This window comes from Filicampus tigris, chromosome 17 (genome assembly GCF_054856515.1).
Source record: "Filicampus tigris isolate MCC_2025a chromosome 17, RoL_Ftig_1.0, whole genome shotgun sequence".
NCBI classification, from domain to species: Eukaryota; Metazoa; Chordata; class Actinopteri; order Syngnathiformes; family Syngnathidae; genus Filicampus; species Filicampus tigris.
In genome coordinates this window covers 7,598,399-7,625,270 of record NC_141233.1, presented here as the reverse complement: position 1 = coordinate 7,625,270, position 26,872 = coordinate 7,598,399, and the positions used below count along the sequence as shown (strand labels likewise).

General features: G+C 39.6%; 1 protein-coding gene across 3 annotated transcripts in view; it reads right to left on the bottom strand.

Moving 5' to 3' along the window:
- LOC147133162 (roundabout homolog 2-like) overlaps positions 1–26,872 on the bottom strand; it is a 66,139-nt gene that overhangs the window by 14,824 nt on the left and 24,443 nt on the right. For 2 of the 3 annotated variants that reach the window (XM_086012563.1, XM_086012564.1), the window contains exons 3-15: positions 16,837–16,994; positions 15,543–15,663; positions 15,259–15,397; positions 10,347–10,483; positions 9,607–9,618; positions 9,108–9,232; positions 8,058–8,229; positions 5,148–5,353; positions 3,471–3,552; positions 3,191–3,356; positions 2,557–2,723; positions 2,343–2,464; positions 1,630–1,861 (exon numbers count right to left, since the gene is read on the bottom strand). In XM_086012563.1, the coding sequence (XP_085868689.1) occupies positions 1,630–1,861; positions 2,343–2,464; positions 2,557–2,723; positions 3,191–3,356; positions 3,471–3,552; positions 5,148–5,353; positions 8,058–8,229; positions 9,108–9,232; positions 9,607–9,618; positions 10,347–10,483; positions 15,259–15,397; positions 15,543–15,663; positions 16,837–16,994 (1,839 nt within the window). The remainder of the gene's footprint in view (positions 1–1,629; positions 1,862–2,342; positions 2,465–2,556; positions 2,724–3,190; positions 3,357–3,470; positions 3,553–5,147; positions 5,354–8,057; positions 8,230–9,107; positions 9,233–9,606; positions 9,619–10,346; positions 10,484–15,258; positions 15,398–15,542; positions 15,664–16,836; positions 16,995–26,872) is intronic. The other variant, XM_086012565.1, reaches the window with a different exon arrangement.

Genomic DNA, 26,872 nt, shown 5'->3' with positions numbered 1-26,872 from the left:
ATTTAATGAAACATTGAAGACATCACCAATGCCCGCCAAGTACGTTACTCAATAATATGCACAGCCTGTACATAAATACATAGCTGATACTTCAATCTAAATGATGCATAGCACAGTGCATCCTAGTCAAAACGTACCCATTGTGCCACTATAACAAAATGTGCTAAAAGCTGCTTAATTTGCTCCTTTGCAGGATGCAATCTGGTAAACAGAACTTGCTCCGCTAATGAGCCCATCGTGTAAGCTACTTGAGACATGAATTAGCAAACAGCCCCACCCCCACATGTGGCATTTGTGATGTGAATGGGTAGTATCACATTGTCTCCCTCCTTAAGCTGCCAACATCAGCCGTGTGGCAGTAACATTTTCGAATTTTAACTGGGACTTTGGATGTAGGGTTGAACACCTCACCATGTGCTTGCTCTGTTAGTCCTCAGAGCCAGCCCTGCAAGGTTGCACAAATGCAGCGCCCTTTTGAGTATCTGCCTGTGGCAGATAATAAGTGTTTTTCTGAAAATTTCTGCTGTGCAATCCATTTCTGGCTCTAGATTAATGGATATTTTTTCTGTTCCCTAATACCTTTTCCAGAGAAAGTAAAATTGCTACCTCAGTTGGAAAAATCCTCCAATAATCCCGTGTGGCCATTTTAATTGGGCTCCAGTGAGGTAAGGTCCTCGTTTTTTTTTTTGTTTTTTTTTTGCAGACGCGCATGTTCACAATCCCAGATAGGTCCTCTCATGTGTTGCCATGAAACAGAAATTCTGCAAGTTGGAGATTTCTCCCACATTAATGGCCTTATCTTGACTAGCTCTCCGTTCAAGCTGGACTGCTGCCTGGTTCGGCTGATGCAGCACCTGGCCAGGTTGCAATTTGGAGATACACTCCCTATCGTCACACCCACCAGAAAGCCAGTCTGTAAATCTGCTGCCAGATTTGTCCACTGGAAATAACAAATGCTCCTACAATGTGACTGGAAGCACCTTCCAGGGTATTTCTCCTAATAGCTTGTTTAGAGCTGCTCAGTTATCATACTGATCTTTTTACATGGGGAAAAAGTTATGATTGGATTGTTGCCTAAGGATTGTCAGCTATCATTTTCCAGCATCAAGTCACTATTAATCCTAACAACCTGAGCTAAATCTGTTTGCTGATTAAGAAGACTGATGTAGCTTGTAGGATGACCTTGGGCCTGGATTGAACAAAAAACTACAGCACACTCAAAGTATATACTGTATTCGTTCTATGTGTCTGTGTGTGTTATTGAAAAGGGTGGGTCATGTCAAACAGGTCAAGTATTGGTTTGTGGCAGACATATGCCCGCAGGGGTCCAAAAAGAGGCAAGTACAGATCTGAGCCAATATTTAAGTCCCCATCTCAAATAGCCACCCATCCCCCTTGTCTGCCAAACCACAGAGGTCTGCACTTGTCACCGAACTCTGGCTGTTCTGCCTGTTGTATCACACTGTGCACATGGATCCGTGGGTGGCTGTGCTACAAATATCATTATCTATTACCACTTTAATTTATAACATTTACACAGAAATCATTTTCATGCATCAACAAAATGAAGAATACATTACTCCTGCAACATTAAGTACAAAGATGCGTGCTGTTATTAAAATTATTTACCTTCTTCCATAGTCCGCGCTGTCATGGATTCACTGTCTGCGCCCTGAAACTCATTAAAGTATGGTCGCACTTTAATCTCATAGACAATTCCTTTCTTCAGGCCCAAAAGAGTCATGTCCCTCTGTGAGGAGACTTTTAAGTCCTGGATCTGCCATGGTCCTGGAGATGGCAGCCCTGATGTCTGGCGGTACAGAACACGGTAGCCTTGAATAAATCGGGAAGGATTGTCCACCTGAGAGAAGAGAATAGTACGAGGTTCAAGAGACAGTATTACAGTACTTGAGATGCATTTTTAAACTGTACGGCTATGGAGGTTTTTATTACTGTCAAATTCAGTTCATGCCACCGTTGCACTTGGTTCATGTAGCATTTTAGGAACTGCAGTCATACTTTGTTGTACTTCACTGTGGACTAAAAATATACAAATATCAATATGTGGTAATTTGAACCCAAGATACTACAGGGGCTTCCCATAATGCTTCTAACAAGGTGAATAGCATCTCTTGGCTTAGTTGCCTATAACGGTGGAGTGCAAGCCTCAAGGCTCACATCAATATTGCGTTGTGGTACTTGTTTAAACGATTGTTGAAAGTTTGTTTTGAGAAATGGTGCTCCAAATGTAAGCTGTTCTGATTAATTGGCATCGTGCTTCTGGCCATGTATTTATTTTTTCAGTTTCAGATGGAAACAGCCTCCTAGCTATGAGTACTTACGGTCCATGTGACTTGCACTGAAGTGGAGCTGAGCACTACGGGGTTGTGCATGCTGACCACCACGTCCCCTAACTCCTTCTGTACGTGACGATGGTCCACTCCCTGTGCAGTGGGACTAATATCTAAAACAGCAGGAAAGATCAGGTGATTTGAATTAAACTATGATGCTTGTCTCAAAGGATCCATGATTATCTTCTAGTGTCTTTCTCTGTACCTTGTGTCCGCACAGGCTTGGACATGGGGCTCGGGTCTCCTAGCCCCTGAACACTGACTGCCCTGATAATGAATAGGTAGACAGTATTCGGTCGTAGGTCATTGACGGTGAACTCTGTGGTCTTCACATGGTCTGCCACTGTCTGCCAGCTGTTACTTACTGACTGACTGTTTGAAAAGCAAGGATATATCCATGAGCTCGAGGGATTTTTATTTTATTTTGTTTTTTGTTCTTATACCAGACAGAAAATTGAATCGGACACCAAAATGCAGGTAAACCAAACAAAATGGTGAGGAACAAAAGATCCTGTCAAATAAAAAGACTGAAATTGTTTAAGATTGTTCCTTTCCTCATCACAGGGTAAATTCTGCAATAAAGATGAAACAACTTTGTAGTCTTGTCAGGAATTTAAATAAAAAGAAAAACAGTTGTCATATACTGATCAAAGTGATCCTTAAATGCCAAACAAACACCGTTTAAATGTAAATCCCACAAGTAAATGTCACTTTTGTTTAAAACTTTAAGGTTAGCTACTTTGAATATTTATTTAGTTTGCTTTCAAACAAAACCCCCTCCCATCTGCTTTTTTTTGGGGTCACTAAACATGGCTCAAGGCCATGGGTCACAGACATACCCAAAGGCCTCAATGACATAGGAGGACACAGAGGAGCCAGCCTCTGGCCCCGGTTCCCATGACAACGAGATGCTGCTCTTGGTGACATCAGTGACCTCTGGCTTGGAGGGCGGCCCTGGCAGGGCTGTCAAGTTGTTGGACAGGAAGTCAATGGGGTCAGTGGAATCTGATAAAGAAAATAAATAAATAAATAAAGTCAATATGAATAAAACCCTAAATAAAATGAAGCAACGTTACATAGCAACTGCTTCACAGGAGTAGAACCTTCACTGCCGCATACCTGCGATATCCAAGTAAGCACTCCATGATGTTTCTCCACTGGAACTGGTAGCCACACACGTGTACAAGCCAGAATCAGACAGCTAAAAAGGAAATAGAATTCGAACTGTGATAAACAGCTTGAAGCTATATATATATAGCCTTCTTCCATAGTCCGCGCTGTCATGGATTCACTGTCATATATACCATTTTAAGATGGTCATATGTTATTTTACAGACTTATTGTATCAAAGTGTCTATACAGGTTAAAACAGAGATATCAACATCATTGGTCTTCTCATCATTAAAATGAGCAGCAAACTTAAATTAACAACCAAAACGTAGTCAGTATCCGAATGACAATCTTGTCGGATCATTTTAGCTTTTTAACATGATATCCTGTATGTACTACTTAAAACTGTGCAATGCTCAACAAGCAACGGCGGCCTGTCTTTCAAACACACACGCTACTTCAGCTTTAGCACACACTTCTCTTTTCACTTTAAATATTCTACCAAAAATCCAACAATATGACCTCTGCGGTAGAGGTAACAAGTTTAAACAATATTAGTTATACAACAATGAAGATGTCTTAGTATTCTTTGCTCATTCAAATTGCAAAAAGCATAGCTTTCAGGCATGTTCTGTTGGTATGTGAGCGTGAATCCAATAGTCTTTGCAACTGTGATCCCAGATGGCTGCTACAAGCTCTTGCATCAGTCTGGACTTTCGAAGGAGGTTTGCAGCTAGTAGTACAGTAAAAATGCATTAACCTTCACTGGCCTGCATTTGGCTCGAGACAAGCTTGAGAGTGGATGAGAAAAAAACCTTAAAGCCACCCAATGAAAAAAAAAGAAGAGCCCAGTAAAAGCTGACATTAATTTCCTTAATTGATTTCCTCCAATAATAGTCATCCTCCATTCCCAGAACCATCAACATTATCATCAGGAGTGCTGACACGGGAAATACTGAAGCCCTGATATGATCATCTTGTTCATATTGGCAAAGCCTCTGGGACCACAGGCAGTTGGGCTCTCTCTCAAGAGATAGTGGAGGTGAGCGACATAGGAGGAGCACTTTGACACAGAGACAGGACCCTGCATATTTAAGTCCCTCCATTATATTAGCCCCATCCAACTGCCTTTAACAGTCCCTGTCCTCGAGTCCTTGAATCAGACTGGTGCCACACAAACTCCTACAAAAAGGCACTCTTAAAGAACTTATACTTTTATACGCTCCCTTCATCCTTTTAAATGACACTGTTGTTCGTATATTTCTTATTATGTTTTGTGTTTTAACCCAAATTGACATGACTGTTAATTGAGGAAACTTGACATTTATACCCCTCATCAGAATAATGCATCCATGTACAGTGCAACTTGTGCACTGTGTTCTACAAATTCAGTTCAAATGAAAATCTTACTACTTCAGACTGAAATTATTAGAAACAGCTCCCGGCATGATGCAGAATATTTTTATGCCACAACCACAACAACCAACGTATTGTTCAATGAATTTCTCTGATGGTGTCAATTAAAATGGAGCAATATTAACTTTGATACAGTCCATTGCCTCTCTCTTGTGGCAGTGGTCATAGTGTTGTGAATGTTTTGTGTATAATAAGGCAACATTTACTCAATTACAGTCGAAATGTAAATAAGGTATGAGTAATGAGGACAGATAAATCAAGACAACTCACCTTGGCACTCTGTATTTGAAGGCTGCCATGTTCCAGCAGGGAAAACCGTGAATCTTTTCCCAGCAGGCTGATCCCGTTCTTTCGCCAGGTAATTGTGGGCTGTGGGTCCCCTGAAGCCTGACACCTGAGTACTGTCACACTCCCTAATGCCTGTGTCTGGTTGTAGGGGCCCTGACGGATGATTGGCGGTGGGCGGTCCTTCAGGGCTGAGGATAATCGTGAAGGAATCGATGTTATTAATTCTTATAATTGAAACCTTTCTTGAACTACGTATCGTTTTGATGGCACAGACTTGCCATCAGCTGGTGACTTCATATTGTCTATAATGGAAAATGTTGCCTTTTTTGCAAGGAAAAATATGACCTTGTCAGAAGGTGCTAATTAGTGATTGTAATTATTGCAGTTTCAATATGTTAAAACTCAATCTGATGGGTTGGTTGTAAGAGGAAGTGACTATTTTGAGCCTTTTCCAGAGTAGAGCAGTGTGCTCATGGCACTGCATCACACCTTTCAGTTTTAATTACTAGGTGAGGATTAATGATGCTTAACCCGTGGTGATAATTACCATACCTTCTTTATAACGCCTTTCAGCACATCCATGCCTGTTGGTTTTAGCCAGCAATGACTCTCCACCTTCCTGGCCTTTTTTTCTCCGTTCCAACACAACAAATTAAACTCTTAAATTAGCATGCCAAGGAGGACAACAATGCATCGCTTTAAAAGCTTTTTAAAGTATGTTATATCATCCAGAAAACAGCATCTGCACCCTGTAACATTTATTTCTGGAGTGTTCGCTCTCACCGGGCCTTGTAACAACTCCCCGGCTTCCAATTTTCTCACTGCTGCTTTCAACTGTTATCAGGTCTGTCTCCATATTTACAAGTGTTTACAACAGATTCCCTTTTTTTTTAATCACAATGTCTGCTAAACGGTGAGAACAAAACAATAAGCAGAGCAGCAGTACCGTACAGTCATGCACACCCTACTATGGCATTACTATCATTTGACACCATTTTAAACAATACGTTTGGCGATAATGAAAGGATGTCATAATTATGGTTTCAGAATTACTCCTCCACCAACCCATCGCACATGACTACAATTGATTAACTCCTCTATTCAAGAAGACTTTCCAATCAATACATGTTGCTGCTTAACTCTGCATTTTGAATTAACAGTATGAGATATTAAATATGATGATTAAATTGAGACATTATGCAACTAGAGAGTAACAACTGTTGGCTGTTCTAATTTTGGATTTTGTACATTAACATTACAATTTAATGCTAAATGTTGAATGACGGTAATATGTCCTAACCCTCAAGGATTTGTAATCTATGGCAACAAACATGTTTTCAGCACATCTAGTCAACAGATATCCAGAGCAATTGTGGCAACCCTTCAAGTCTGTGAAAGTACACACAGCTAATGCAGGGAGTCGTACTATTTCAAGTACGTTGACCAATGTTAGGGATGTGTTTCTTTCTTTCTCTGTTGGGTGAAATTGATTTGTCATATTTGTTCAAATGCTCAGTTTGACATGGCAGTAATACATTAGAAATATGATCTGTGAAAAAAATAAAATCATCCCTCTCTAGTCCCATCTTGTACCTTTCGTATTATTTTTAAGAAACCGCCACCGTGCTTGAGAAAAAGAACCAATTGCAGACAGAAGGCGTGGCCGACGAGGTGTCAATCATTTGAAGTGCACATGCGGGCACACGTATAGCAGGCACAGCCTCAAAGCTGACGTTTTATCTTAGAAATTAAAAATCCACTCCTTGAAGACAAAAATGCCCATTTTGCCTTTGCTTACAACTGGGCATAAGACTAATAAATGGAAGCAGAACAATGGAGCTCAGGCAGCTGATGGTTCCAAAGTGATGCGGGATTAGCACCGTAGATATAGATTACGTTTTGTACAGTAAAAGCTGGGGAATAAATCTGCCTAACACGGAACATGACTCCAAGTACAGTAATGGGAGAGCTGATTTGAGTTCCTAATTTAGCTTAAACAAATACAGTCGTATGCTGCATGCCTATTAGTCACAAAGGTAATAAATCCTATATTTGAGTCTATATGTGACATATGGTGTCTGCCAACAGAGGTTATGAAATATACCAATCTCTTGAGTTGGCTTGGAAAGGAGCTCATCATGTACTTTGTTAGTGATGACATTTCCAAAATTTCATCTGACATCACCCCTCTGCTGTGTTTATCTACATTGAAATCACCCCTGCATGCTTCATTCCATCTCCCTCCATATGCATTAAAAGACACAAATGTGGAGAAGGGAATCAACGGCACAGATAAGGAAGCAGTTTAGCACTTTAGTGCTGACATTAAAGATTTGTCTAATAAGACTAAACACGTCCGTTCCATCAAGAGGGGTTTTATTTTATGTGTTTTCAGACAACTTACATTCATCACAGGGAGAGAGTTGTAAAAATAATAACTGTTGGCGACTGCTTGGCATTTGCAGCATGAAAATGGAGGCTTACAAATTAAAATGGGGGGAGCCTTAAAAACAATCAATTATTCAAACAAGGCTTCAAGTTGATCTGTTTATGTGTTTATTTTAAAGCGCAATTTACATCAATATGAAAAAGCAATCATGAATTATGAAAAAAACGTACTAACTATAATGTATTCTACTACATGTCGAATAGCGTATTTGCCCATAGGATGGTCATTTTTCAGAGGCCTTTGTTCTATGCTGTTGTCTTTGTTGTGTCGTTGGTCGATTTTGGTCAAACACGAAAGAAGTAAAGGAAGAAATAAATGATTTAAACAGACAATGTATTGTTTGGGGAAAATACAAAATGCCAAAACTTTGTTCTTTTTATTGCGTTCATTAACTTTGATGTGTTGGATGAAGTGGGCGTGCGTGCTTTGGTCTCCTTACTTACCGTCTGCCACCTCCAGCTGGGCTTTGGCCAAGATGCTGCCTGCGACAGTGAGGGCCTGGCAGATATAATAGCCTGCGTCTGAACGTTGCACTGATGAAATGGTCAGCTCGCCATTCACAGACACAGACACACGACTGTCGCCCTGTGTTGGCTGGTTGGGGAACAGAAGATCCTACAAGGGGTGAAGTTGGAAAGTAAAACTCCTAAATGAAGGTACATGGTTCCTTCTTAATATGGATCTGTGAAATGTGCATGTGCAGCTGAGTTCACTTTTACTGATAACAGCCAAGCCAGATCACCTCCGGACCTGTCCAATCAAGAACATTACTGAAAACCTGTCTGACCACACAACAATAAAAACTGTCTGACAAAATAAAGTCATGTTGGTATTATGACAATAATCATTATTGTTGAGCTTTAAGATCCATGTCCAATAAACTCAAACAAATAAAATATAGTACCCAATTACATTTTTTAAAGCCAACATTGATTTTGCAGCACATGATCATCACACACTTTCTGGTCATGTGATGTTCATTGTTCATTAAATAAAGTCGAGTTGAACTTGTTCAAATTGTAATGCTATTCAAGGAGTCATTAAATACGAGTTGAAAGGGATTCTTAAGAATTTATATTCCAAAAAGGATTCATCATCTCGCAAAGAAGCGAAATGTGAATGTCCCCCACAGTGTTTATGCTGCACTTATGAGAGTTGAGGCATCAGCTTTGTCTGTTTCTGCACCCCAAGCAGACAAGCTGGCAGGAAAGGACATTAGCCTCCTTTCATTACTTCTAATGACTCTAATGTGAGTCGGCTGGTCAGAACAGCATCAACCGATGATGAATGACCACTTCATTATCTGTGTGTGCCACAAAAACCCACACACAATGTCACCTTGGTTTCATCAGTTTGTATATACTGTATGTATATATTTTTTAAATACAGTCCCTACCCTGCTGCAATATTGATGTCTTAGCATGACATCAAACAATATAACTCTCATCATGAGCTGTATGCACATTATAGGAAACATTTTGCCAAAGTCTCACCTGGCTGCCATCTCGTTGCCAGAACACAGTGGGTTGAGGTTTGCCTCTGGTCTCACAGGGAAAGGTCGCCGTTCGTCCTTGAGCCACAATCTGGTCACGGGGTCGCACCACAAACTGGGGCGCCTCTGAATATTACAGTAGCATGCGGTACAGTAGCTTATTTGCAATCTTACAAATGAAACGTCATGCATAAAGGGTATTCTTCTAACTAGTTGTTTGCTAATCACACAAGCCGTCTACCAGAACACCAGACATTATAAGGGTGCCTCACACCTCAAAGTCAAAATGTTGACAAGACCTAATGTGACACAGTACATCCATGGATTCTCAGTGGCTCCTAACAGGGAAAGTCAGTGATTGAGAGACAATGCAGATGTGCCAGTAAATTATCATTTTGATGAATGCATTTATGGATCCTCACAGCAGTGCTCAAAGCGTGACTTAAAAAAAAACAAAACAAAACAAAAACGCATGCACAATGGGATCAGCTGTTACTTACCAACAGGGCGAACTGGTGACAATAATGGTGTGGGTGAGATAAAGTCACAACACAGAGAGAATGAAAGCAGAGGAGTAGAGGGAAAGAAAGCAAAATAATGAAAATCAGAAATGAATGAGATGCTGTTGGGTTTCCATCCATGGTGTTTGTAGAACAGATGGCTCTCAATCACCACATTAGGTCGAAGGACAAGAACCAATGCCACGAACTAATTCCTAATAGAACAGTGGCACCCTCAAGTGCTACTTTTTAAGCCTTGACTCTTACAGTTTTCAGCATCACATAACACATTCACACAGACATTAAGACATCTGTATGTGGAAATGAAGCAACGGTTGGAATTGGGTTGAGTAAGTTCATAAAATACCACTGTAATGTCTACCATGCTGCACCCATTTCTCTCTTAAACTAAAACATTGTATTAAGGTCAATCAAAAACTGAAACGTCTTTTCAAGGCAATATCAGAGATTGGCTAATCGGTGAGTAGACGCATGGAGAGAGTGGGCTTGATGATAACCTTTCAGTTAAAACTGGTTAGATTGTTCATAAGCAATCTGCGCTCTGAAATGTAAAGCTATCAAGTGCATTGTTCTGTTATGTGAAAAGAAAGCTTGAGGCCAGGCCCAACCTTTCAGCAGGGGGGCAATAACGCTGGTAAAATGTGTAATAAAGAAGTGATTGTTCTGTGAGTTGGGAGTTACAATAAAATATGGGCTTGCAGAGACCACAAGCTACCCACCTCTGATAGTCAGGTAAGCGGAGGCCTCCACTTTGCCGACACGGTTCTCTGCTAGGCAGGTGAAGGTCCCCTGATCACTCACGGTGGCTTTCTTTATCCTCAGCAAAAGATCCTCTTTTTCGTATCTGATGTCATACCTAGTGACAGAGTGGTAACACTGTGAAGCCTCGATTTTGAAAAATGAAAATAGCATCTAAGTATTGGTTTAGACATTGTTTATATGGGTGTAAGAAAATCTGATTGTAAAATCGGTTGAATCGTAAAATCTGTTTTAATTTAAAAGATCCAAGTGCATCGATTTGAACCAAATTCTTTCACTTTAAAATAGATCATGATACATATTGAATAATCTTTTATTGGAAAGATAGATATTTGAAGGGAATGCAACATTTACAGCACTGACAAGTTAATTCATAGGTTGCATTGCATTGCATCATACCTCTTCAACTGAGCCGTACCTTAAATATCTAAGTGAATCGTAATCCTACTAAATTGATCTGAATTGTTGATCGTTCCACTTTAAAATCGAGTCCTTATTTATTGAGATACCTATCAAATCATCTTTTATAGGATAGAGATGCACACCCCTAATAGGTTATTGTTGCTTGTTCAAGCCAGGATCAAGCCCTTTTTCCAAGCAGTTGTTCTATGTAAAAATGACTATATTACGCCATTAGGCTATAGTTTTAGAGCTGGGAAGACGCTGACAAGATGGTGAATGCTGGTCAAATTTAAACAAGCCACACTCAATTCTAGCACCCTGTTGTGTTGAAAACACTCCCGGTCAAGTATTTTTATATGTTACACCGGTTACATCTGCGATGATATGCATCTTACAATAAGTGTTTGATTTCATGATGTCTAATGTGGCAAAATTCTACATTTGCTGGGGCTGTTTAAAAAGGCATCTTATTGTCTCTTATGGTGCTGATGTGGTTATTTTTCATCATCCCTGTGTAACCACAGGGCTAGGATCTAGGATCTTAGTGACCTAAAAAGAGGTCGAATATTTTTGTTCTTGTAACAAAATGTGATCATGGTACAAAACATTTCAATGTCAATTTTGGGCGTGATACTTAAACCAGATTAAGATTCACAAACACAAAAAAACATATCAATTAACACATAACGTCCCAGACAGAGGCTTGTTTTTATTCTCTAAACATAAACAAACCATCAACCAAAAACGGAACCAAGGTTGAACTAAAACCTATTTTCAAAGATTTTGTCATTCTTGATTGTTTGAAGGCACCTCACTTTCTGAGGCAATTAAGACCCCCCGCGTGCACACACTCTGCTGCAGAAACAAAACGAGCAAGAGCAATTACGCCATCATGAAGGCATGGCAAAATTAAAGGTCCTTTCAGCTGGAACCCTGACTGTTCCACTCTTTCAATATTTATAATGATAAACCACCCACTGTGGTGTGAGATGCGCAGCGTGCCCTGCTACGTGTTTGCATGCAAAAGAGCGCAAGCTATAAGGACACAGAGCCTGAGTCAGAGAGACAAACTGTCTGAGAAAAAAGGAGTGGCACACTCTGACAAACTGAACTCAATGAATGAGCAGACTAGTAAGAAATGACTAATTCATAGTGTTGATGCATCAATGTGCAGCCACCAGTGCAGAATTCTCGACTTTATCCCAAATGCTTCGGTGAGAACAAGAGGGACATCTCAGGCGGGTTCAGATAAGAGGGGCTCAAATCTGAATGAGTGGAGGGGCAAAGGAGTCAGCTCCACCTCTCTGGGGTCTCTTTGGCATGAGAGATCTTGTGAAATTGTGCAGCCAGCCATGCTGATTTCCACATAGAAGACAAGTCAGGCGGAGAAATGGCACAAGGGGTGAGAAAAGTCATATTTGAAAGAGCGTGTGGGGGGAGTATATCGATGGAGGGGCGGTGGTGTGGGGGCTGTGAGGTCATTCCAGAGTTGGTTGAGGACTGCATTCAAAGAACATCTTTGACCCAGATACACACTTCCCATGAGGATGACGGGTTTGGAAAAGAATAAAACAAGTGGAAGGAAGGACGAGAAATGGGACATATTCTATAGTCAAAGGGCAGTGACATCACGACAAAACACAGATGATTGGACGGACCAGCAGACCGTCACAGTTTCTCATCATAGTCTTTGTCTAGTCCTTTTAGATGTGACATTTTGGCTTTATTAGACCAGTGATGGATTCTAATAACTTGCTTTACACGTGTTTGGTGAAACCACTAGATGTGGGAGAGGTGGGCATGCTTGGCGTGTCTGTCAATCTGTCACTGATGGATGCCTGTTTTGGTGACAAATGACGTATGACTGGACGTTTTTTAAAAATGACGAACTAAGCACTGACGGAAGCGTACTTTCATCTGTCAGAGTAATCGTCATTAACCGCATCTGTCATGGACGTTTTGCTGACAATTCTTTTGGGGGGGAGAGACGGACAGACAGACCAACAGATTTAACTGACGTACGGACTGACGACTACAATTCAGTTCGTCATGAAAAATGACGCACTGGTACCTTAGCTGATGATTGATGACGAATTAAGGACTAGCAACATTTTGTAAAATGCCAACTTTGGAAGTCAAATATGTGCAAGTCTTTCAAATGTCAAATTAGTTCCTAGTTACTGTGGCAAAAATCAAGCAAGTTGACTCCCCAATAAATTTCAAGCAAGCCAGGTAAAATCATGTATTGCTTTCATCATGTCATACCATATTGCTTAGTCCAAACATACAACAGAACATTAGCCACTATGCACTCAGTCTCCGTTTTTGCATTAATTAGCCACTAGTCTCCATTGTCTTCTCAGTTAAATGCAATACCGATATGAAGCTCAGTTATTTTGACCAGCTTTTCGTTAGCTAAACTGTGCAGTTAATATAGCTTACCTACCTGTGAGTTTTATCGTGACGGGTGAAGTTTATTTTGTGTATATATAGATGTTGCGTCTCTAATCTTTGAGTTGCAAAACCTATATATAGGGTTGCCAACTCCCTGAAAAATAGATAAGGGACACCTCATCGGTAGGGATGGCCGACCTGACTGCCTTCAACTAGGGATGGGCATATCGATATCAGAGTGCTCAATTTTAAGTATCTATTCTCAAGATAAAGTTGTGATATTGGCAATTAATTCATATATATTTTGGTAATCTATAATTTAGAAGGTTGCATTGTCCTCCAATCAGAATGTTCACTATGTGTTCCCAAGGGCAATGAGCTTTCTGCCTTGGCACAAATGCCTTTGACTACTGGAGAGTAAAACAATGAGCAAGACATGTCATAGTTGAGGATCAAAATCAGCTCACCTTTAATCAGTTCAGCAGAGCATTTTCACATATTTGTCAACTTACTGTTCATAAAAGAGAAAAATAATGTAAACAATTTTTTACATTTTTTTTTTACTATATTTATAGTTAAAGTGTCGTATATCGACTGACCATAGAATAAAATAATCCATGTTTGAACTTGTAACAAATGTAAGGTGGTGTGTGTATTTCTTTGTCTATTATTCATCAATTAATTACTTTTATGCATTATTAATCTATTTAACATACTTGTCAATCAATTGTACTTGTTTATTCCAACCCAAAATTATTGTATTTTGTTTGTCCATACAATGCTGACATTCATTGAACATTCCCATATTAACCTTGATTGGAGGGTTAAAGAACTAATAATTCTTTACATACCATATCGATCTCTGGCGTTGCGTGGTGGACAACAAATTTGTCATGCTGCTTTGTTGACTTCCGCTATCTACTTTGGCAAGCGACATTACCTCGACCAATAAGATAAGCCGATTCTGTATCCTGATATGCACGAATGTGCTGTCAGCTCATTGGTCACAGAGCAGGGGAGGGCCTAGGACCGTTACCGTAAATTGTCATATGAATGGAACTGTTGTTCATTAATTCCATCGACATATTACATATTTTATTTTACTCTGACGATATTACGGGACAGAATGCGTCCCTTTACAACTCAATACGAGACGCGTACTTAGGTTCCTAAATACGGGACGATTCCGTTTTCAAGGGACGGTTGGCAACCCTACCTATATACTCTTTCCCGATTTTATCAAAAGTATACAGGTTGAATCCAAATGTATGGTACTAATTTTCAGAGGGCCTTCCATGATGCTTAATGCAATGCAATTGATTTGGGAAAAAAAGGGAAAAAAGTAATAACTGTGTCATCATGCCCAGTCAGTGGTGCTTAGCAGAAGGGTTGAAAGTAGACTGCCTAATGATTTTTTCCATGTCTTGAGAAGCGTCTGCTGAACCTACTTTCATGCTATGATGTACAGTATGTCCAGTTTCCATCACTAGAGGACAAAGTGCTGAGCAGTAGCTAATAATTCATGGCAGAATACAGCAATTAAGATTTCTTATGAAATCTTAATTGCTGTTGTTGAAACATAAAACATTGCAGACCTCTACAACTGTCATCAAAACTTTGAGCAGTAAAGATCTGGCTCTCTTTATTAGTGGGACTATGTTGACTTTATATACCGGCAGCTACTATTCCTTGTGGACTGTGTATTGGATTACTTTATATTAAACAACACAGAAGGCCTCTATAACATGGGGTCTATCGCTGGGCCAAAATGAGCCTTATGTGCAACATAAAAAGAACAATGGTGCTCGGAGAGTTTGAAGCAATCAAATGGGGGGGGGGGTGCTTTGTTCTGCTATGAGCACAGACGTTCACACGGCAAATAATGAAATTCTCTGTGGCTAATAAATGATTTCTCTCACACTGATGAAAGTCCACGAGTAACATGTCAAATTGCTTCTTTGTTTCTTGAGGGACTCATTAGCTTCGCTTCAGCACCTCCACGTCATCACTTTCACCGCATTAATGTGCACAGAAACCGTCATTAAAGTGCAACACACACTCATGCATTTTCCTCACCTGCCACGGGAGATATCCACATCCTCCTTTTTCCAGCGCAACGTTGGAGGCGGGTCACCGTGGACCTGACACCTGAACTCCACACTCTCATCCACTAAGACCACCTGGTTCACAGGCCGCTGCACAAACACTGGTCTCTCTGGATGTGGGGAAGAGTGCACATATACCGCAAGCTAAATTTACTTGTAAGGCTGTGATAAATACTGCATGTGATGGTGAGCGGTAAACACCTGAAAAAGTCATGCTTTATTGCTTTTTGAACCTTTATATCCCAGAGTTCTTACCAAACACAGAGAGTTGAGCCTTTTCACTCTCTCTCTCGCCGACCATGTTGGTGGCCACGCACACATAAATCCCGACATCAGTCTTTTGTGTGTTGGAGATAGTCAGTTTTCCTCCACGAACCTGAAAAGAAAGCATACAAACTGTAGAAATTCTGTCTGTATGTGTTTCGACAGTGTCGATGCGTGAATATTTCATCAAATAAATCATTACTTGAACGTATCACTCCTGGGACACAATGCTAATTTTTGTTAGCCCGTCAATAAGGTTTTTACATTGCGTGATAGCATTGAGCTGCTGATTTTTTTCAGGATAAGTCATTGTAATGAGTGGACATCTTACAGTTAGAAGTCTTGCATCTTTAGACGTAAGATAGATTTTATTCAAAAAGTTCAGATTGAACATAGCTCATAGTTATACTGCATGGTACGAACATCATCGCCTTTTCCTTTTGCCGTACAACTGCGTTATTTCCGAGTGTGCGTCAGTTCAGTACTTCAAATTTAAGCATTCATGAACAAAATGAGCAAATGCATCAGTATAACATAATACTTAACAGAAGCTATTTGTTTGTAAATGAAGTATATTGTGTATTTAAATGCACAATGCATGTATTTCTTTTTGTTGTGTGTTCAGTTTCACAGTACAGTACCATAAAGTACAGTAACAGTTTTACAGTACATGCCCTGCTGTTTCTTTTTGGGCTTGAATTTAAAATGCTGGAGTACTAAATGCATTTGAATTATTTGTCCACTTTTATATGTTGGCAAGAGTAAAAACTTGAAAATATCATTTCATTGTACCGTATCTTTACATCTAGATACAAAATGTGCAATTAATGCGCAATTAAAACACAAGCTAACAACAAAAACATTGCAAATAATCATGAAAATCCTAGAAAAAACAACTACAATTTTTGGACTAAACTTGGTTTATATGTCTTATAGATGATTTAACATGAGCCCATATTCTGTGTTGTGGATCTGGATAAAGTTATGGATTGTCCCTTGACTTTTGGTCCATTTCAGGATTAGAACACTTAAAAAGACTTGACCAACTGTTGCCATTTGTCAATGGGTGCAATGTGGGCCAGGGATGAACCCTTTGTACAGTTATTAGCTCTTCTTTCCCCCAAATTCTCAGTGAACCATGCATGAATCTTGATAACAAAATTCCGACAAATGCGACATCTTGAAACGCTCCAATGCGGTGCTGATCCAAATGAGGGTTTTTTAAACTCTACTGGTTATATGATTTACAGTAAAAAAGGCTCAAAGAGACAGGTGCGTAACTCACTGTGATCCTTTCATCTTTAAGATCAAGACGGCCCTTGTCTTTCTTCCAGTAGGTGGTGGGCTCAGGATGCCCACGTGGGGGCTGACACTCCAGAGTGGCCGTCTCACCAACAGCCACCACCACATCCTGCGGGTTCTGTCTGAAGTCGTCTCGTAACACTAAGGTACAAAAAGAGGAGATCAAGAGTCACTAACTGATATGTGAAGGTGTATTATTTTAATTAGCCAGTGGTGGTGAGCATAATTCCTTTGCAGTCTGGACATGAATATTTCCTAGCCTGAAAAGTCACAGTGTCCAAGAAAATCACCATTGTTTTTTTTTTTTATTTCAACCAAACCATATGAAGAAAAGCCTTAAATAGTTTTAAATTTAGGGCATCAAATTTTCTTATTGTCTTGTTGAAATAAATTTCCCATCTTATAATATTTGATTATTTTGCCCACGGAGTCACAAGATATAGCATCGTCTGTCCATTTGTAACATAATCTCCATGGATGTTCATTACCAATCCGAGAAGAAAAATATGACCATTCATTGATTGTTTTCACTTGCTTTGAGGTTGGGTTTCTACTTAGTGTAATTCTACTTAGTGTAATTTTTTAAGACGGGGCTGGAGGTCTAATAGAGTTGTTCCCCTATAGCTGTAGCTGTAGGCACAGGAGATGTATAGCCGAGCAGGATTAACACTACAATGTACAAGGAAGAGATACCTAAAGTGCAAGAAGAATGCAACAAGAGCAAGGCGAATGGGAGCTGAGAGTAGCAAGTGGGAAATTGAGCATTAATAATTCACACACTACATCTCTACAGCCCTACAAGTAGTGTCCTACCATATATAAATGGCACTACACCCCACAAACTATCTTTAAAAAAGCAATCCTCTCCTGAGTGTGAAGGGGTTACAAGTTGCATTTTAAAGGGCGATAAGCGATAGTGTCATGTGTAATTGTAGAGGCAAACAGAATATGAATATTTATTGAGTTCATCTAGAAAGGTTTAAAATTATTCTCCTTTCCTGAAGAATAGACCAGGAATATATAATAACATTTTGTTTAACTTGGTAGTGATGTTAGTAATGTGTATTGTAGCGTGTAACTACTGGCAGGGATTTATTGGTACAATTGTTGTAAAATGTGTCCTTGGCAGACATAGATGTCCTAACATCACATCATACTCTCTTAGAAGATATTCTTAAAAGCACATACGGCGTCAGAATTTGAACATAAAGACCCATCTTGATTAACATTAACAGCAAAAGTAGTACTTTTTCTAAGGTGTGACATATTGAGTTCACCAGAATTCTATTTATGAGCATTTTCAATTGTATGCCTGTGTTCTACAAACAGTGCAGGGATGGCTGCACTTTATTTAGTGTACTCAAAGAAATCTAGTTTTCAAGAATTGTCAACTTAACAGCCATACTGGTACATTTAGAGAAGAATCGCGGTTGTGAGCTGCTCAGTTGCATCTTGAGATCTTCCCAATTCTGTCAAAGCTGTTCCCCCAAATATAATTTGCACAAAAATAAAAAAAGAGAGAGAGAGAGAGAGAGAGAGAGAGAGAGAGAGAGAGAGAGAGAGAGAGAGAGAGAGAGAGAGATTACAATAAAGTATTTTCTAGTAATAGCTTCTGACATGCGGTTTTCGGTATTAGATGAACAGAGCTTTAGTTTCGCATGTGTTGTGTTGCAGCAATTACAACGTGGAAATTATTCAATATCAAAACATATATGTTCATGTAACACTGAATAAATTAAACAAAACAGAGTAGAATTCCTGCTACATGTATAATAAAATGTCTTATCTTTTTTTCTTGCACAATAGTTTTGGTTGTTATTTTATCAAAAATCCTCAACTGTAAAGTACACAGTATATGGTTGTTGCATAGTTACATTAAACATTAGTATCACAGATTAGAAATACAACATAAATTAGCATAATCCCTTTTCTTATCTCCCATCTGATTTTCATTACTGTCTTTGACTGTTCTGCTTATATATTGCAGAACGCAGTCAAATTAGTAAAACCCTACAAAAGGTGAATAACAAAAATCAGCAAGGAGCCAAAGTCCCGTCAGACAAACTGCCAATGACATCCCGGTTGTGCTAAAGAAAATGTGGCTCAGTGGTCGACTCCACTTTGACACAGACACATATCCCGCTATACTGAATTGGCTGAATGACCCGTTCCAAAATGGCACACTACACTCATCCAGCTACCTTTTTTTCCAGTAAATAAGAATCACAAGCAGCAGTGCATGTCTCAATTCAGGAAAGAAAGACAAAAAACATACAAAGCTGAGAAAAATTAAGACAAGTAGTTTTTCTGTGGACATTTTTTATTATAAAAGCTTATCTTTTTCAAAAGGAGTCTGCACTCTAACTAATCAGTATGGAAGACCTCCAGTTAGTAATATGCACCATTTAGTAATGTGATGAAATACAATTTTGATTTACAGTTTAGAATTTTAGCTGAACTAAAATGTATGAGAGTCAAAGGTCATATTTCTGTCAGCACTTGACCAATTTCAACAGATTACCCTCACTTTGCGAGGATCGCACACTGTCACCTTCCTCGTATTTTGATTGATGATGTACATCGCATTTCATGTTTTAATAAATGAGAAGTGAGTGACTGATATTATACAATTTCTCGGTCATCAGGTATGGCAAATTAAAAAGGGTGTGGGATGGGGACATTGTCGTAATAGCAGTCTGTACTTTGAAAATGATGTTCATGGTAGTGCGATTGTGGTCGTGTACCCACCAGCTCCTATTGCTGAGCACAGTTCCATCGGAGTTTGGGTACATTTGTCACAGAATATGTATTGTAAATTTCATTTTAAAATCTTTGTCTTAAGTACAAAATGAAATCCTTCCTATAATTTGAAGCAGCCCTCTATAAATAACCAAATTGCACATTTTAAATAATAGTATTCAATTAAGCATTAGCGAAAAACATGCAAGCGCTGGCCACGAAATTCAGTGCACCTACAGAATGTGTAAGATATAGAATGAAATAAGGCAATAATGTGCAAATACGCATGTATTTAAAATTGTGTTTGTTTGGTGTGTGTTTGTGTGTCTGGAGATTGGTTGTTATTTGCTATTGTAAAACAAATGCAAGAGTGTACAGCAGTGGATCATGCTGTGAGCAGTTTCTCAAATACATTTTATTTGGCTACACGAGGAGAAAAAAATATGAGAAACGGATGCTTAATGAGGTGCTTGGTGTGTGTACAAACTAAGGCACATGAGCCGTGAGGTGGGGGTTGTGTTCCAATCTATTGAGTCCCACTAGAGGATGCACTGATGTGTAGTCTGCTGCCGGGTGGTAATTTCAGACTGTGGGGCGCAGCCACGCATTGTAGTCTGATTGTCTTGTGGTCAATTATTCAAGAGAGCCAATTGGAGGCCTCAGTCATTCCCCTGCATATTTATTAAATTAAAATAAGTGTCACCATACATGTACAGAGGGGTGTAAAGGTACAGTTTCGTCCATATTGTATCCTGAATTACTACAGTTCTCCTAATCACCACATCATTATTAAAGTTCCACGAGGTCTCAGCTTGTTGATGTAAGCTTGAAAGCTTCAGATGATCATAATGAATCATATACAGTAAGTAGATGCTTTAAAAACATGCCGACAATCTACCCAGACGGTGCATTTACCAGACAGTGCATTTGTTACCCTCACTGGTACAATTAATGCCAGGTGTATCCATTAGCTTGCTTGCATATATTGACAGATTCACTTTAAGCGTCAGTAATAGTTGTTGTGCATCTTACATCATAATGACTCTTAAGAAAAAAAAAAAAAAAAAAATCAAACCAAAGCCGTATTGTGAGGCGTTTAGATGAAAGTATCCGAGTAATGATGGTACAAAAAGCATCTTAAAGAACTACTGCATAGATGGCAATGTGTTTGAAGTTGAGGGTCCCTTCAAGACGGAAAGTGACGGCAACTAAAATTAAGATAACCGTCTTAAAAAGGTGCTGTCACCTTCAAAGATCACAATTGATTTTGGTATCTCGTATTCAAACCTCTATATTTTTGTCTAAAAATGCCATGGAAGGGTAATTAAACATTAGAAATAGTGTATAGTAGTTTGCATCAGGTCTAGGTGTACAAATACTGAAAAAAAGAGCTCAGATTAGAATCTAATTAAAAGAAAAATACTAAACCTTTATTGCATAAAAAAAGGTAGTATTGACCTCTGCTGAGGTGGTTGGTAATACTTTTGCATGCAATTTCCTGTCTCCTATTCTGGGTGAATGTTCTTCCGTCCTTTGTCTGCACTCTCTTGATGCCCTTGCTTTGTTTCCGTGTCGATGTCCATTCAATTGTACAACTGTGAATCATGTGCGGTAAACAGTACATTTTGTTTTGTGTGCCATTTTTTACTTTTCAGCCTTCAAACCTGCTCATGCATACTCAGCCAACAAATCATTGCAAAAAAGAAAAGAAAAGTAAATCCTTTTTTTTTTTGCGGGGGCGGGGGGACAAATCAAATAATTAAAAGGGTATTGCAGTGATTTTTCTAACACAAAATGCTAAATAGCCATGTGGAAAAACAGATGGTTATGGCTGATAGTATGTACTACCCAATTAATTTCTAAAACATGCAGGATTTTCTTACCCAAGCACACTCATGTGTGACTGACTGACTGCGTGAGTATGCGTGTCTGTGTGTGCACCCGCATGCGTGTTAGTTTGTAAATGTGCATGAAGGTAGGTGGGTGGTCCAGTACAGGAATACTGCTTCGGCGCTAACAGCCCAGCCCAACTGTGTTGTGCTGGTGTGGCAACAGAGCAAAGGCAGAAAGAAAGAGAATAATGTATGAGTGGAGAGGAAAGATGAAGACATCTTGTGAGTTGCCGTATACAACAGATGGCTGCATTTCAATTTAGGAATCACATGCTAAAAATTGATGCAGCTTGCAAACAAAGCTGGCAGGTTTACGCAGCAATCAAGTTGTTGTTTTTTAAGTGAATGGACTATGTATGCACTTTAACAGAGCCCGCGATGTCAGGTGTTGTGATGATCCAGTCTCACAAAATGCATTAGAGCAGTTGAAAGATTTCATATGACAGGAGTACATTAAATTGTGTCGGAAGTTTGCTGAAGATTTTTTTTTTTAACACGATAGCCTGTAGGGGTGTGTCACTTTCTCAACTGCAGTCAAGGATGTCCCATATCTGTCACAAGCATAAAACACACACTGATGCAGACACACACATGCACGAGCCAACGAAACAAATGACAACAACAACAAAAACAGCTGCCCTGTTCTTATCACAAACTTTGCTGATGACCACAACAAATCAACCCAGTTCAGGAAGTCGGAACAAAAAGAGAGACAGTTATGCCGACACAATCGGGGGAGTAGCAGATATCTAGATTTTTATTTATTTATTTGAATACATAAACAACTTAACATCCTTGTGCCCTAAAAAAGTCATCAGCAATCAGTCAGGACTGTGATGCGCCGAGATATGAGGAGCATTTACTCAACGTCCCCGAAGGCTACAAATCCAGCAGATGTACATCACCTAACCCAATATAATTCTGCATTCAACAACAGCATCATACACGAGATGGGGACAATCAAGGCCTGCATTCACAGAGAAAACAGTGTGTGGTTTCATGGAAATTATACTGCTGATAATGTAATGTAATAAGAACATTTACCGTGTGATGGTACTATTGATCTCGCAGCTCAATTTCCAAATTTGGAATTTATTACTGTCCTCTTTTGTAATCGAGGAACATAAAAGCAGAGTGTCCAGTGGTGGATGGGGTAAGGCATTCCCAAATTTGTAAGCAAGAAGCGCAAAAACCTTGCACCACTTCACATTGCTTTTTGGGCTCATTAGTGTCAAATCCAATTAGCATCAACATGAAGGTTGGAAGTAGATGAGGTGAAAAGGAGCATACTTGAGGTGACTTTCTCTTTTCCACAATTAAAAGCGATTTAGTTTCTACGGTATAAATGATCATTCCAACCAAAAATGCGGAGTCTAATTGCGGATCGAGCTAATATTGAACCACAGACAGCAAAACCTTATTTCGTTGTCGTTCGTAAACATAATGCAACGGTTATAGTCTTTCAGTTGGGTGCCGCACAGAGGCCAAATAGTCTTTTCCCCCATAATTTCCATATTTGAATGTGGATATACACTTTCGGCGAGAAAGCAACACAATCTCGTATGCATTCTTTGGCCTTTGCATGTGAAGCCACCATGAAGGGTTAACAATAAACGCGTCACCATTGTCATGTTTAATTAACTTCCATTCTCCTGTCATGTAATGAAAATGGAAGTTGTGGATGGTATAGGACGAAGGTTCTCCCGCTCCCCTCCTCCCTCATCTTCATCCTCACATCTCTCGCTTGCCATCCCTCCAGTTACTGTAACAGCGTTCCCTCAGACCACATTTCCACATCTATAATTAATTAATGCTGTCTCCATGTATTTTTTCAAGAGGGCACATTTGGCCGCCTCCAAGACTATGTAAATCTGCTTATGCCTTCCTCCCAGAGTTTCGTCAACTTACACCTGCAAATGCGACGCATGTGTCTGCACGACATTATGCAAAGGTCACGCTTTTGCATTTAAGGATGCTAAGATCAACCTACTAAAGTTCCATCCTGCTAATCTAAGACTCCAGCACATATTCTCCTGTTATTCATAAATATAAAGAGCAAGCAGAGTCCGTGAGACAATGGGAGATCATGGACCCTCACAGCAATATTGCAAAGATGTACGGTACAACATGAGCTGGAGACTGAGTCAGGGATCAGAATTTAGCCTTTTATCTGCCTTACTGCACCGAAGAAGTGGTCACCCGCGGGAGAGAGTGCTGTCTTACATGTACTCGTCTTCTCAAAACCAAATTATGCTGCTGTGTTCCAAAGTCATCATCGTCGTCATCACTTTGTAATGAACATGGCTTCGAAAGGAAGCTATATGTATCCCATCACAGAAACTGAAGGTTTACAATGCTTTAATTCGTTTTTCTATAACTTTTAATTACACTGTTTTATTACACATCATGTGCTGGTTTGTCGTTGTATGTTTCATTGTTAATGGTACCAGCACATTTCCCTTTTGTCTTAATTATAGTTTGAGGAAAAGAATCCATCCGTGGGATTATTTGTGCATCTGCATCATCCGGCATGATCAAACACATTCCATGAAGGCCACCAGAGATTGTTTCGCTGAGCTCTGTTTACACATCCTGGCTATTGCTATCTTTCCATGGAAACATGCAGCTGGGCCACGATATTTGCATATTGCAATGGTATAGAGATTATTACATTTAAATAGATGGCGCTATTTAGTACACAATTCTGCAAGCAAACACAGCATCTAAACTATGGTAAAGCAATGCTTCCACGTTATATCGGAATACTGTGTTTTTTTGTGCTTTGATTTTACTGATCTGACCTTTGAATGTGTTAATGAACTGAAATGTTTACACATGGTCAAACCAAGCAGGTGCATACTTACAAAAGATAAGGATAAGAAAAGAAGAGGAGGAGCAATGTGAAAAGGATGCACATATAAAGACAGTGACTATAGTCTGTTCTTTTATGGGGGGGAAATTGAACTTCACATTTCCAAACTATTCATTGTTAAGGTTTATTTTATTAGACGATATTTCGGATCATTATATACCCCAACAAAATCTGAGCCGGATAAGATCTAACCCTTAACACCCACAAAAACTACAACCACAATATTAAATACATTGTTAAATTAATAACTATTTGACTCGCTTTCAGACACAGCACTAATTAGTTTATGTAGGTGTACCTACTGACACCAAATGATACCAGGGATTAATATAGATAGTATCAAAAATTCCCATTAGGTGATGTGAGCACAATGAGTATCACAGGCTATGTCTCAATAACTCAATGCTCCTCCCATCTACTCGCCAGCCACCAACACAAATGCTCCAGTGAGCACCTTAGAAGATGATTCACCCCAAATCTCTGTTAATCACATCCCTGCACGGGTCCTCTGGTAAACACAGGGCCACCCAACAGACATTCTGCTTACTTATAAAGAGACGGTAAAAGAGCAGCATTTGTTTGACCTTCTCTCCAACAACTTCCCAAGATGTCTTTCAAAGTCTTCAATTTCATAAAGCATCCAAGCATCTAAAAGAGGAGCAGCCAGTGCTGCTGTCAAATTGCTTTAGATGACATTTGTGTTGACAGACAGGTATGAAAAATGTGTTCAACCTTTCTCAGATCGACCATCATGGGGTGATGAGGTTCCACTGTGTGATAGCGAAAACACTCACTCACCGTTTTCCAATTCAGGCAGCCACGTGTATGAACAAAGGAATGACTAAACTTTCTTCCCTGCATCTAACTATCCAACTCCTTGGAAAATAAATTGAGTCCTCTCAAGATAAGAGTTCAATAAAAAGTGACGTGATATAGTAGTTCAATATTTGTAGAAAAACTGGTGCGGAAGTCGAGAAAATAACTGTAAATACTGACATGGCTAATCTCAGGCCAGCTGTTTGTGTGAGGTCCTTTAATCCTGGTCCAGATCTGTGATGTGCTCATTGTTGGCTTGGGGACAGAAGAGCAATAGCCAACAGGCTGCCAATTGGGCTAAAGGCAGCAGACTGCGCCCATGCCCACTTTTCAGCATAATAAACTGTGAATTTGTGGATCCTGAAGCACAGCCCCAATTATTTTGCTTTTTAGACTGGATATCACCAAATCACAGCATGCATTTATGTCATTATAGCTGGTTTGGTCCGACCCTGGGGAACATGCTTTTTTTCAGCCGTACTACAATAAATCTAAATTCTAAATTCTTAATAAGGTTATTCTTGTAAATTGAACTTTATCTCTTTCTTTTTGTTTTCTTTACGTTAACAAGGATACGATGTTATGCAGATGTGTACATAAAACTATTTTATTGACAAATGCTATTATTTATAGTTGTAGCGGAGAGTGGGTGGTGGGGTGGAGGGCGCAAATTGTTTTCTTCTTGCTAGGGGGGGGCGTAACATAAAATAATTGAGAAGCACTGTCTTACACTTATATGCACTGGAATGCAAAAGGTATCAGAACCAGTTCATTTTCCACCAAACGGTAAAAACATTTAATCAAAATCAAATCATTTGTTTGATGTCAATATGACTTCTGACTGACATGAAATAAAGTATAGTTCACGCAGGGAGGCCTCTTCAGGCAATGTAATAACCCTTTGAGTCACTGTCAAAATTGACAGTGCATGGTGACACACTGCAGCCAGTCTTGTTGTCTGATCTGCATGCAACTCCACGTGCCAAACCCGATTGTCTGTGGACAGATCAACAAGCGGGAAAAAGACGAGACAACATCTGTGTCACGTTCCTGCGAGAGTAAAGGTCAGTAGTGTAAGACGTGCAACGGATGAATGACAGATGCAAGCCAGCCCGTATTCTCTAGGTAACAGGCGTAAGGAAAGCGACAGTGCCGTCTTAATCTTGTGGATGAGAAGAATCAAACTGCATCAACCGAAGGAGCACACGCAAACAAAATGTACCTTGTTGACATACCCAGCCCATCTTCCCCTACTTCCTGAATATATTTCTAATTTAGTTTACACACATGAAACTTACACGTCTTCACATTTTGAAAACACGACAGTGATACCTTGATAGTGATGTCTGATTATATTCTAATAAAATGCTTCACTCCTCAGAAATACAGTACATTAAAAACAATGTGATCTTTACAACAATGGGGTTTACAGCGGTAGTCAACCCAAACATATTTTTTCAAGAATATGTTCCCAGCAGGCCCACTAGTTGAAACACGGCATTCTGATTAATTTTGCGTCTGTGGAACATAAATTAAGCAGCAAAATGCACTCGTTTTTAGCCATCTCTGGGGACGGCCATTTTCTCTTCGGTCGACTGAAAATGACATCACGACTGCTCACAACGACCAATCACGTCTGACCTCTTTTCTGAATCTGAGCCATGATTGGCAGTTGTGATGTTGTTTTCAGTTGACAGAAG